The sequence below is a fragment of the Miniopterus schreibersii genome (assembly GCF_964146895.1).
Source record: "Miniopterus schreibersii genome assembly, chromosome: 7".
In the NCBI taxonomy this organism is placed as follows: domain Eukaryota; kingdom Metazoa; phylum Chordata; class Mammalia; order Chiroptera; family Miniopteridae; genus Miniopterus; species Miniopterus schreibersii.
In genome coordinates, this window is record NC_138108.1 from 9319919 (window position 1) to 9333478 (window position 13560).

The 13560-nt window shown below is 54.0% G+C and overlaps 1 protein-coding gene across 1 annotated transcript in view; it reads left to right on the forward strand.

The window, feature by feature from the left end:
• The first annotated feature begins 684 nt into the window (after positions 1 to 684).
• The window catches only part of PAX3 (paired box 3), an 87491-nt gene continuing 74615 nt past the window's right edge, over positions 685 to 13560 (forward strand). Inside the window, exons 1-4 of the mRNA XM_081142863.1 lie at positions 685 to 1059; positions 2345 to 2580; positions 3893 to 4022; positions 5136 to 5375. Of these exons, the coding sequence (XP_080998989.1) occupies positions 975 to 1059; positions 2345 to 2580; positions 3893 to 4022; positions 5136 to 5375 (691 nt within the window). The 5' untranslated portion in view covers positions 685 to 974. The remainder of the gene's footprint in view (positions 1060 to 2344; positions 2581 to 3892; positions 4023 to 5135; positions 5376 to 13560) is intronic.

Here is a 13560-nt window from a genome sequence, read left to right on the forward strand (position 1 = left end):
GCTCTGCCTGGACTCCTCCTGGGAGGAACCGCTCAGGGAGGACCCCTTCACAAGCCTAGGCCAAGGGGCACTGACCAGAGGAAGGAAGGCCGCACAGGTCTGGGGGTTCCCAATGCCTTCTGATGCAATGGTGCCCCCTTCAGTGGCAGTAAGCCAAGAAAAATGTATGTGTGTGGGGGGGGGCGAGGGAGCCACAAGTAGAAAAACATAGACACCCAGAGAGAAATAGAGACAGAGAAAGGCACGCAGAGATACAGAGAGAGACAAAGAGAGAAATAGCCAAGGAGAGACACACATGGAGTGACAGACAGAGACAGAGACAGGGGCCCCTCCCTACTCTCAGCAGCTGTCATCTCCCTCGGGCTGTCTCTCGCAGTTTCCACGGGTCTCCCAGGGAAGGGGCGCAGCGCGGGTCCCTCCGGGCCAGGCGGAGGCCTCGGCACCTCCGGGGATGGGAAGAGAAAGTTGCCGCTGTCGCCCAATCAGCGCGTGTCTCCGCCACCCGGGACGGTCTCCCCGTCGGCCAATCGCAGCTCAGGGCTCCTGACCAAGCTTTGGGTGAAAGAACTAATAAATGCTTGAGAGCCCAGAGCCCCGCACTCGGTGTCACGACAGCGGGAGACTCCAGCCGGCCGCGCTCCCGGCCCACCCCCGTCCCTGGCTCTCCGCGGCGCTCGGAGACCCCTCCCCTGCGCCCCCGGCCGCGGGGCCAGTCGCCCAGCCTCCCACCAAACTTTTCCGCCCGGGGCTCGAGATCCCGGGCTCAGGGCTCCCCAGCCCGGTTCCATTCCACCTCGAGCCTCTCCCAGCACTAGGCGCGAGCGGCCCCCCTCCCCACGGCCCTCCCTCTCTCTCCGGCCTTTTTGGGGAGGGGCTCTCCACGCTCCGGGGAGCTCCCGAGGGTCGCCAGCGCCGCGCTCGCCTTTTATCTCGCCTTCACCTGGATATAATTTCCACGCGAAGCTGCCCCCAGGATGACCACGCTGGCCGGAGCTGTGCCCAGGATGATGCGGCCGGGCCCGGGGCAGAACTACCCGCGCAGCGGGTTCCCGCTGGAAGGTAAGCGAGGGCCTCCGCGGCGCCCGAGCCCGGGCTGGGCCCGGGCTGCTCCACGCTACCCGGGGTCTCCTCAGGCTCCCCTAGCGCGCCCAGGGACCCCATTCCCTGAGCACCCCGACCCCGGGAGGGAAGTGTTGGGGCGAGATCTGCGCCCGATTTTCTCTCTGCAAGTGGAGCGTGGCTCTCTCCGAAAGCCCTTTCGCAGCTTGGCGGCCAGGCCTGCTCCCAGCGCGTCCACGTTGCCTGTTGTTTTGGAAAATCCACGGTGGGGAGGGGATGAGCCGACTTCTGAGCAACAGGAAGCAACTTCTCCGCATTTTGCCCACCCAAAGGCGTCTCCAAATTGCCCCGGCTTTGCCCATACTTGCTAAGCCCTTGTTAAGTTCGGGAAGAATTTTCTTGGCGGTGCAAAGTTGTGGTGGCGAGGCCCTGCGACAGACACCCTGCTTGGGATTGTTGGTATTACTTAATTATTTAGAGTCTCGTTTTTCTTTAGCGGCGTCTGAAAGTTTCCGTAACCCGTTTGGGAAACTGCCTGAAGGTCAGCTTGAAGGTTCTGGCATTCCCAGGACCAGGGAAGTTTTGCAAGTCCAAGCCCTTCTGACAGTTCGAGATGCAGGTCGGGTGGCTCCTGCCTTCCACCCTGGGTCCAGAGTAGAATGTAATACCCAGAGCATGACTCCAGGCCAGGGGGCCAGGGAACAGATCTGGTCGTCTCCCTGCCCGGAGGTGTAACAGGTGACGCAGGCTGCCACCTGCGGCCTCCTTCTGGGACCCTCTTTGATCCTTGGCTGCTGCACTCTGAGCTGGAAGTCCCAAAGGCTGTCAGCTCCTCCAAGTCCCTCTGGAAGGGAGCAGCCCAGTTGGACAGGGTTTGGTGTGAGCGGAGTCCAAGCAGGCCCGAGCCTGGGTGAACTTCTGTCTGCCAGGAGGCTGTTTCTTGAGCAACACCCACTTTGTGCCAGCCACAGGGTCACCCCGTTCCCCAGAGTTGCCGCCTTACCTGGACAGAAAGAGAAAACAGCTTCCCGGGGACAAGTTATTTGGCCCTGGTAGTACCTTTCACACAGCAGCGCCTGGCCCTGAACTCCTTAATACTTTGAACAAATGTGATTGAAAAAGGGGCTGGGGCCGGGAGCTGGAGGTGAGCGGTTTCACGGCTGAGCCTGTAACCTTCGGGTTGGCCAAAGGAGCGGGAAGTTCCTGGGCTCCTCTTCCCAGCTGCCGCTCCCAAGTCCCCTGAAATGACTTTCCCTTTGCGTCCCTTTTCACCTTCTGCCCCCAGTGTCCACCCCCCTCGGCCAGGGCCGGGTCAACCAGCTCGGCGGCGTGTTTATCAACGGCCGGCCGCTGCCCAACCACATCCGCCACAAGATCGTGGAGATGGCCCACCACGGCATCCGGCCCTGCGTCATCTCGCGCCAGCTGCGCGTGTCCCACGGCTGCGTCTCCAAGATCCTGTGCAGGTACCAGGAGACGGGCTCCATCCGTCCCGGTGCTATCGGCGGCAGCAAGCCCAAGGTGAGCACGCGCCGGCTCCGGAGGCCTCCGGCCCGCGGTCTCGGTGATGGAGGGGCAGGTTGGGGGCAAGGGCGGCCATCTGGGACTTTCCAAGGAGTTATTTTTCAAGTCTGGGGAGGGGTGTGCGTGTGTGTAGGGGTGCGTGCGTGCGTGGTGAGTGTGGGGGGACTTAGTTGCTGCCTAAGCCGAGATTCCTGGATAAACACTAAGGGAAAACTCCATCCAGCCCGTTTGTAAAGAAAATACAGCATTTTTAAAAAAATGCCGAGTCCTGTAATTCCTCAGCACATTATTTTGATGGGCAGGCACCGAACTGTGTGTCCACTTGTTGCTGGTTCTTCTGGTATCTCCCCAGCTCCCACCCGCGGCACTGCCGTTTCCAAAGCTAATCGAAGGGGCCACTTCGGCTCGTTTCATGGTCGCTCTCCCAACTCCAGGCCCCAGTCTCGTCCAGTCCAAATTGTCCTCAAGGAGTCAAAAGCTGAGTGATTTGTTTTCTTTGTCATGAGCTCTCGTGACTTGGCTTTTTAAAAAGCAGTTTGGTGCTATCCTCAAATGATTTTGGTTCCCTTTAAAGAAAGGAAAGAGAGTCCCACTGGGAGGGCCGAGTGGGAGGGGGTTACACCGGGTCTGCCTTCTCTTCTGGATGTGGGGAAAGCGCGGTTTAATTTTCTAGTTGCCACGGGGCAGAATCAACAGGAGAGTTCTGGTAAACTTAAGGCTTCCGAAGACCCTCCTCTCCCTCTCCCTCCTCAGTGCCCTTTGCAACCTCTCTAAGAATCTCTGGAAACTCTTTTAATTGGAAAAAAACTAAGAGCCAGTTTCTCAAATGATGCCTAAGTGTTATCCACTCAACTAAATTTTCAAAACCTAGATGCTCGCCTTTAGCGGTTCGTTTTCCTTTTCCCTTTAGCCGAAGTTGGTGCTCCTCTGGCCAGGCAGACGTTGCAGCGCTCACTTGGTGTCTCCGCTTCTCTCTCAAGCATTTCTTTTTTTAGTTTCGTTTTCGTGTTGATTTTGTGTAAGGAATTGCCTTTCCGTATTTCCAGGGATCGGAAGCTGCACCCCTCTTTCCCATTTATCCTGATTGTCCTTGTTTATCCGGGGTGGTGGAGGGTCCTCAGATTGCTTCGGGGTAGGATGGGGAAGGATGACTTTCTGCCTGGTCCTACCTTAACCTAAACTGCCTTGAGAGTCGGGGTCCCTCTGCTCACAAGGGGGCCCTTCCCAGGGGGTGCAGGAAGAAGCATCCTGCTTGGCTCGCTGGCCCAGAGGACTGGGTACCAACACCTGCCTGCCTGTTCTCTTAAAGCAGGTGACAACGCCCGACGTGGAGAAGAAAATCGAGGAGTACAAAAGAGAGAACCCGGGCATGTTCAGCTGGGAAATCCGAGACAAGCTGCTCAAGGACGCGGTCTGCGACCGGAACACCGTGCCCTCAGGTACCAGGCCCACTTGCGTCTTCCTGCGGCGCAGCCGTCAGTAGCGATTTCCCCGGCGGGTCACCGAAGCTGTAAGCACCCCAGGGATCGATTGGGCCCTCGGGAGGCGGCTCTGAGATATTCACGAACCAGGCGCGAAGGGAGCCCGGCTGAGCTGCGGGTCCTGAGGTCGGGAGCAACGCAGAGGGCGCCCTGAGGAGGGTTTCTGTCGGGGAAACGGCAGGAAACGCGCGGCGGGGGCCCAGCGTTTATTAATATTGATGTTCCCTTGTAAAGAGAAACAAATGTTTTGGTAACCCCCATGGACGGGACATGGGGCCTGGCCCCCGAGGCCCGGCCGCGTCCGCCGCCGTGGGGAGGCCCCGCAGCGGGCCCGCAGGGTCCCCGAGGGTCCCCGGCACCGCCCGGCGCCGCGCCCTAGCCGTGGGTGGCGCGGGGAGGAGAGGGGCGCGCAGGCCCAGCGCGAGGGCGCGCGGGAGAGTTTGTTTTTAATTAAAAGGGAACTCCCTTTCCCCCCTGCGAGAACGAGATATTTCAGAGCATGGATTTGTTTACCACACTGGAATCTGGAAAAAATAAGTGTGTGTGTGGGGGGGGGTGGTGAGTGAATTTTCTTTTGATTTTTACAATAGGAAACGGTTCTGCAGTTGAAATTGAAACCCTTTATAGCCTTAAAAAAAAAAAAAAGTTGAATTGCTGGGGAAGGGTCCGCTGAGGTTCTTCCTCCCGGAACGGGCGCCGCGGAGCCCGCCCAGCGCCTGCAGGTGGTGGTGCTGAGGGCAGGGTGGGCTGAATGCGCTCCGATTGGAGACCTAGAGCCCGGTCCATAGAGTCCAGAAGGGGACGTTCCCTGCTGGGGAACAGGGACAGAAACGGCGGTTCCCGGGCCTCGCTTGGAGGTGCAAGCTTCCCAGGCTCCGGTCTCCTTTTCCCTAGATGCTGATTTTGGGACTCGGGGGGGTTCGAATGGGAGGCTGGGGGCGGGGTGGGAGAAGAACCAGGAGGCCCCCCCACGGGGCAGCGGCTCCTGGGCGCGGACTGGGGGAGGGGGCCCCTCCTGCCCAGCCTTGCGCATCTCAGTGCTCTGCGCTCCCTCCCCCCTCCCGTCCCCAGTGAGTTCCATCAGCCGCATCTTGAGGAGTAAATTCGGGAAAGGCGAGGAGGAGGAGGCGGACCTGGAGAGAAAGGAGGCCGAGGAGAGCGAGAAGAAGGCGAAACACAGCATCGACGGCATCCTGAGCGAGCGAGGTAGGCGGCGGCGCGCCGAGGGCCTGCGCCCGGGCGCTGGGGGCCCGAGGCCGGCGCGGCTCCGGCCGGTGGCAAGGTCTCCGCGCTCCTACCCGGGGCACCCGGGTAAGAACCTTCAAGTGAGAGACGCACTTGCAATCCAAACAATTTTTTTTTTCTCTGTTCTGCTTACTTTCTCTATTTTATAAATCTTTCTTCTGCTCCCCGGGAGTGTAAAACTCGGAATTGTGTTTTAGGTGCGGGGCCACCGTCTTGCCTTCGAGCGCACGGGACGGGGCGTCTCCGAGCGGTCGCGGAGACGGGGGTGGGGGGTGTGGCTGTGATCCCCCGGAGGTTGAAAGCATTTTTGCGCCCTCAGGAAAGGCCTAAATAGCCAGAGTTTAGCACAGCAGAGGCGGGGGGAGGGAGGGAGGGAGGGAAGAAGGGGGGGGAGAGGAGACTGGGTACTTGGATAGGCAGTGGGCCCTGAAAGTTGCCCCACCTCAGCTACCCTATAAATGCGTGTGTGTAAGTTGGCTGCTTTGTTTCAGATACGATGGGGTTTGATTTGTGTGTTTGGGAAGTAAAACCAAGGGGATCTGGGTTTTGGACGCAGGGGTGCGGACTACCTGCTCCTTGTTGGCTGCGACCTGTCAGCATCTGGAGAAAATCTCTCCCTCAGAACCATGAGCGCAGCCCGCCTCCCCTTTCCTGCCGCCGGTCCACTTCCGACTCTAAGGGCGTCTACTTGACCCTCCCAGAGGCAAGTCAACCCCTTGGAGCTGAACCGGGAAGGGTGACTGCTCGGAGGAGTCCCGGCCCATTTGCACCTCAGCAGTTTTGGCCTTGGGGATGGTTGCACCTCTTCAAGTTCCCAAAGGGTCTGGAGTCCCCGGGTGTCCCCTCCTCCCTCCTCTGGCGGTCTCTTACTTGGGGCCTGGATTTTGTAAAGTGGAGTTTTGAGTTGGCCTAGAAGGTGAGGTGACTCTTCAGGTGGGCTTGGAGTGATCACCACTGACCAGCTGGGGCCACGGCCCTCAGCCTGGTAGGACTGTGGACAGTCTTCCCTTTCCCTTTCTTGCCCAACCCCTGGGCAGACCGCTGGCCTTTACAAACCAATGCAAAATCTGTGCGCAACCTCAAAAGGACACGTAGATTTAGACGGTACAAATCCAAATGGCTGATTTTGGGGATAAACAGAAGCCTAGAGGCTCTGGCACACACAGGCAATCACGAAAAAACACCCAAAGCCATGGCAGGTTGCTTCGCTCCCTTTAAAGCAGGGCGGCCGGGGGGTGTCTCAGTCTCAGCCTAAGCCTGTCCTTTTAGAGGGGTGCCTTCCTTTCCCAGCCTCCGCGAAGACACCTCGGCTCTCATTCCAGGCCTACATACAGCGCGGAGGTGCTGGGGAGGGAGAAAAGTGAGAAACTAGCCAACCCCCAACCCAGCGGCCCCTCGGGTAGTGGGGCCAGGAGCCCAGAGCATCCCAGAGACTCCAGAAGGGGTGGGGGGGGGGGAGGCGCAGCTTTGCTACTTGTTGCCCGAGGCGCCCGCGCTGCAGATCCGAGGCTTCCCCGCAGCACAGGCAACCGAGGCCCAGGAGACAAAACGCCCCAAATGAGCTGGTCAAACATTTGTACAACTTTTCCAGCTTTTACAAAGAAGGCCTTCTCTACACAATCTACACTTGGAGATGAACTTGGGAGACAAAGCCTGGAGAGTCCATTGAAACTCACACTTTAGCTCGGCCCAGACAAAGCTCTGGCTCGCAGCAGCTTGAAGTGAACAAAGGAAGGCAACCTTTTTATAATTCAAGGAGAAAAGAAGAGAAAACAGCCCCACAAAGGGCGGCGAATAGACATTATGGGCTTGCAATGAGGGATGAATTATTCAATGAGCCCCAATGGCTGCTGCGCCAGGAAGTTTTATGGACTCTCCAGCGTGGAAAAAGTGGCCATTTCACCTACAAAATGTTCCTAGTCTTTTGGGCCGTCTAGCTGGGTCGGGCTGCCATTCAAGGGCAATTGCTACCATTTTAAAAATCAGGGAGTTTTCCCCGGCGGGAGCTGTACCGCTGAAAACACTCAGGCGCACACCTCCGAGGCTGAGGCCTAATTTAATTTGGGGTTGTCAAAGATGACGCAGCGCCAGTCTCTCCAGCGCCTCCAGCTCCTTTAACAGATGAACGCTGGAGGGCAAGAGGGGCCCAGGGAAGGGACAGTGAAGTGTAGTCTGAAGGGAAGCTTAGAAACCTCAGAAAATTCCCTCTGGTGTTTGGCCGTCAAACGACACAGGTCGCCCCGCTCGCAAAATGGAATGAATGTCGATAAGGAGCTCTGGGCGCCCGGGCGGAGGAGCTGGAGGCTGGCCGAGAAGGGGCCTTTGGGTGCCCTGACCAGGCGCTGTGCTCTCTGGAGGTCCCAGCTTCCTCGTGGGCCTGGAGGGTGCAGCGGAGACTGACTTTCAGGGGAACTCCCCAGCTTGCCCTCGCCCCTCGCCCAATCCAGGGACAGCGCAGCGCGCCGCCGTGGAGCGCGCGGGCCCCGGCGCCCCGGCGCTGCGACCCTCCTTCCAGCTCCTCCGCGGGCGGGCGCGAGGCGAGGGGAGGGCGGCCAGGGGACAGTCACCGCCCCCGCCGCCCGGCTCCTCGGCCCGCGCGGAGATCCGAGCAGGCGCAGCCGCAGGAGCCCAGCCCGGGCCGCAGCCTCGGGGGCGGTGGGTACGGCCCGCGCCGCGGCCCCTCAATGGGCGCCTCTGTTCCTGCCGCGGCGCGGCCGAGCGGGCCCGCGGGCGCCGCCACAATGGGCCGCCCCCCCGCGCCCCGCGCCCCCCCGCGCCCCGGCCGGCTCGCAGCTTAGCTCGCCGGGCCGCGGCCGGCTCAATTGCCTCCTTTATGTCGCTCTCACTTTCATCTGGACGCAGCCCGCTCCCCCTCCCTGCGCCTCCCCCCCCCTCCGTTGCCTGAGGCTCACATTAGTGAGATTTCTGCAACCTCCCCCCATTTTTTTTCTTATTTTAAAGAAAGCCCTTAACACAAAAGCAGTGACTAATCAATGGAAACTGCTCCCCCCTCCCCTCCCCCCCGCCCTTCCCCCTCCCCGCCCCTCCCCCGCTCCCCTCCCCCGCTCCCCTCCCCCTGCTCTCCCACCTCCCCCCCTTCCCCTCCCCCCGCCCCTCCTCCTCCCCCCGCCCCCCGCCGGGTGACGCTTTTCCTGCCTGAGTTTGGGGAGCGTGGTCGCTCCGCGCCGTAATGGAATTACAGGACAGATGAGGACTGTAAACGGACACGCGACTGCGAGACGGTCGCTTAAATGTTTAGATGCAACGCTACAATCGCTGACTTGTTGCGGCGGCTTTGAAACGGCGCTCGGGGTGCGGGGGGGGCGGGGAGAGGCCAGATGGACAAATTGCTGTTTTGATTGGGGCTGCGGACACACGTTCACAGGGCTCTCCCGCGTTCCCGTCGCGGGGAGCGTGGGAGGTTTGCCGCGATTTCCAAGGCCGAGCTGAGAGACCCCGAGCGTGGGTCGGTTGGGGATGATTGTCTCTCTTTTCCTTGTTGACGTTTAGGAACAGCGGTGCTGTTTTTCGTTGTCGCTTTTTTTTTTTTTTAATTTAAGAAAGTCAGGGAGACAAAGGTCGTGCTCGAGCCCGCCCCCGTCGTTTGCGCGCGGGGAGCCGTCTAGGGTTAAGGAGATGCAGGTCGGCTTTCCCGTGGGGCGAAAGATGCGGCGGGTAAAGAGCCCGCGCGGTTTTAAAGGCCCTTGAAGTATTTCGTGTCCAGGGGAATCATGAAAAGAGCACTTTGTCATCGACGGCAGCGCCGCTGAAACAGAGGGGAACGGAAGGCGGTTTCTTTGCGCCCCCCCCCCCCAGTTAGCAGGGAAGGAAGGACATTTTGGCGCGTTTGGCGCGAGGCGAGGGGGTGGCGGACGAGCTCTCCCACCGGTTACGACCCTGGGGTGGGCGCGCTCGGCCCCGCGGCGGGGAGCCCGCTCCCCAAGTCCGCTGGTCAGACTCGCGAATTTGACCCCAGCGGCGTCCAAGTCCTTAAAGTCCGTATTTTCCGAAGTCCTCGAAACACTCCCGCATACAGTTAAAAACAGTTAAACATGCACTGGAAACAGCAGGACCCGAATTCAGTGGGACCCTCACGCCGCGCCCTTTGCGAGAACCAGGCGGGGGCGATTTGCGCGCCGCAAGATGGAACAGGAGGCGGCAGAGTTGGGGTGCGGGCTTTTCTCGCTCGCTTGTCTGTGTCGTCGGGCGGGCTGCTGTGTGTTTACTTTCTAGCCTTACTGCAAACATGCAGATTTTCTCATTAACGCTTGAAATCGGGTGTTTATGCGGTGGCTTGATTTGATTGTTGATAGCACCGGAACGGGGACGGGGCGGGGGGGAGGACTTCCCGTGCGTAATAATTACTGGAGGGTTATTTAAGAGTCCCCAGGGCGGTGCCATAAAACCACCCGGGCGCTGAGGCGGAACCAGCAAGTGCGCGCGGGGTCCGCAGCCCGCGCGGTGCGCGGCGCGCGGCCTCAGGCAGGTGGACAGGAGCGTTGCCCCTGGACCCAGCTCCAGCGTCCACGAAGGCATTTATTAATTTGAGGACCAAAAAAAAAAAAAAAAAGCCTTCCTAGGCATGAGTGTAAATGTTTTAAGTCGTCCATAAGTAAGTAACCAGTGAAAATAAAAAGCCACAACAGCAACAAACACACAAAGGACGTGAGCGCGAGAGAGTGGCCGGGGCTGGGTCGGAGAAGGTTCTCTCGGCGGGGTTCTACTGCAGGGAACTTCTTCAGGCGGGTAAATGAAGATTAAAGAACCATTAAGAATGTAGATCTAGAACTAACAAGACACTACAAGGCAATTAAGCGGTGGGTGTAATGCCTTATCTCTCTGGTTGCTCTGGGGTTGTTTTACAACTAGGAATTAAAATCTGAAAAGGAAGTTTTCAGCAGCTCTGGCCAAATATTGATTAAATAGCTGTTTGTTGATACCATTGTTGGGCATTAAAAGGCCGGGATCTCGGCCCCTCACTGGCCGTCTTCTATTGAGAGGGATTCTTAACCACTGAGATCAAAGTGGGATCATTCCAACTTATCTGTCTTGGAAAATCCTTTTTGTCCGAAACCTCTGAGGATTGACCAAATTCTCCCTAAGAAATGGGAACCGAAACCAGCTACACGTCGTGGGTTTGAGGAGGAGAGATTCACGGGGTGTTTTTAATTATCCTAGGGTGATTTCTTCTTTAGGACTTAGGCTAAGATGGTGAATGTATCATCAAATAAATTTCCATTTCGGGGAGGTGGTGGGAGGCATGGAAGCTACTGTCTGCATGTGGATAAGTTTCTGAACCTGGAAGTTTCACTGAAGTTGCCTTCCCAGCTGGGTTGATGGAAAGGAAAGATGTTGGGGTTTTGGGTAAAACTAAGGAAGCTGAGAGTTATAGTGACTGCATTTCCTCTCCATGTGTTTCCATACTTTTTGTGTTTATAGATGGTTAGATGAGTCTCGTGTATGTTTTTCAAGTCCCTATAATGAAGAAGCAGATACGTGTTTGTGTGTACAGTTTGTGCGTCGTTAGAGTTTATTTATAAGTTGGTCACTGGGAATTATGCTGGCGGTAAACTATATCCAGTTGCACAAAATAAAGGTTTATTTTCCTAAGGATTACATCTTCTAGAGTCGTCAGAATTTGAGGTAACAGCGCAGCCTCTCTATTGACACTTAGCACTGCTGTCAAAAGCTAGGAAAAATAGGTCCCTAGATGATTTTAATGATTTTTTTTGCGGATGATTATTAGATGAACAATTAGAGGTTTTGGGTTTTTTTTTTAATTTGATTAAGAATTCAATATATTTGAATAGGTTTTTCTATTAGTATTAGAGCTAACATTCTTGCAAGGGTTTTTTTGGAAATACCATCTCTGTGCTTAATTTGCAAGTTCCAGTGAATCACTCTACGTGAGTTTATGAAATTTATGCCAGATTCAGGCTTTGGGGATTCAGCTGTGCATCATGGATCTGCCTGCGTGTGGGATTTCCAGGATCCCTTTCTCCAATTATGCTCAATTTTAGTACTAAATAATTGTGCATAAGGCTTTATTTGTATTTCATTTTGTTTTCTATTCTTACTGTTCACTCTTGAACAAGACATATCTTGACATGCAGAGTCAGAATCATTAGTGGATATTTTCTAATATTTTCTATTATTATCTCCCAATTAATGGGTCATCTACAGTCCTCATTATTGCAATGTAGAGCAAAGAGCAACTGCCTGAAATAGGTTGAGTTAGAAGTGTGAGTCAGCTCAGATCTGTTATGGGTACCTTCTCCTGGGTGCCGATGCAGCACTAGGGAGTTCTTTGTTGCTTTTTCTACAAGCACATGTATATTTCATATACATACACAGTTAAAGTGGCTTCTTCTGTGACACCCTTGGGTGTCAGGCTGTGTGTTCACATACTGCCAGGGGACAGAAGAATTGAATTCTAAGTTGGGCCTAATCTCAGTACCAAGGCAGAATTACTGACTTAAGAACTAGCTTATGTCAGTTATGTCTCAATAAAGATTGGAAAAAAAATAAAACTTTGATATCATTGTTTAAAAAAATAAAAGAACTGGCTGCCTTTAGCTGGGGAACTGTGATCAGAGGAAGTGAAAGGGAATTTTGGAAGTTGCCAATCCCTTGGAAGATGCACACCAAAGATTTTCTTGGCCTGTTCGTGCCAGTCTCTGCTAGAAGAGTGGCACAGCTCAGTTTTCAGCTCTGCCTTGCAGTGTTGGACCAAACACTGAGCTCCAACAGCATTGAGCTTTTGCTGGAATTTGGACATGTCTCCTCTTAGAAAACTTCCACTCAAATGACCTGTGTTGGGATTATGCTCCCAAACGAATAGAAAATAGATCATTTCCAGTTTGTAATTGGAATATGCTCAAAAAGTCCATTAACATTATAAAACATCTATTTAAAAGAGATGAGTTAGAAACTTCACCACTGCCCATGGGAGATATGAAAACCACGGGAAGTATTTGTTGAAGATACTTGAGCAATACTAGGTTTTATGAATTCCTACCGTCAATGTCTATTGTCCTTCATTCCTGGTAAAAACTAAGAAAAGAACAAACAGGTCATTTCTGCAATGGAAGTGGCCACTTCTCTTTTAAAAAGAAATGTATCTTAATAAAGGGCAGTGGTGTAAAATTGAGAATTTGATTGGATGTACATTTCTCCTAGAAAGGAACATCTTGAGAAAGAGTTGTACCTCGAACATTATCTAAGCAAAGTTTGCAGCATTTAACATTTTGCTGCAGGGTTTTAAGCCAATGACATCAACCACAGAGAATGCCTGCCTTTTGGGCTGAAGCAACTTGATCACAGTAGTCTGAGTTTTCATGTTCTCAGTGCAGGGATTGGAAATTGCATCTTCCCCAATACAATAAATCGGAACTCACGACAGGCAGTGACAAACTAGCTGTAGATTTGTCTCCTTAAACCCATTCAGTGGTTTCTCGACTCTTATGTACTTTTATTTGGCTAGATTTAGTGCATCTACAATAGTACATGAATATCAACTTTCAGCTCGAGCAGTCAATTTCTCACTCATCCTGGATCTAATTCCAGTGGATTCCATTTTAAAATAGCTGATCAAAATGCTTTGTGACAAGGATGACAGACTCTTCTTGGCTGACCAATATAGGATTAAGGGAGAGGAAATAACACTGATCTGCAGCATTTAAAAATTTCCAGGATCATATTGAAACTTCAAATAGTTTAGTTTTATGGAGGTTTAAGTGTAAATTTTCAAAATTTTTATAAGCGGATGGTAGTTATGTTTCTAGAGACAACTGCAGAATTTAAATGTACTTGGCCTTATGCCATTAGATGGAAACAGTAAGTTAGGGTAGACCTGTTAAGAGAGGACAGTGGACTGCTGTGCAGTTTATATTGCAGCATGGAATTGGTTTAGTTTTTGTGGACTTTCGTAGTAAATGCTTACATGGTCACATACAGATGTGCACTTTTAACAGAAAGTCATTATTTGTAGGCTTGTGATTTTTATAAGTCCCCAGATATGTTAAAAATACAACCACGTAGCCTTCTTATCTTCTTATTTTTTTGGCAAATCCCAATATAAGGCACAACTTATCCAGTTAACAGACACTTGGGCATTGTATGGGGGTATTAAGATCTTCCTTGTTCCTTTATAAGGTCTATATTTAAAAAAACATTTTATTTTTAAATAAAGACTCACAGAGTCTATCTTCAAACATATATTTAAAAATTCTCCTAATATTTATTTTAAATT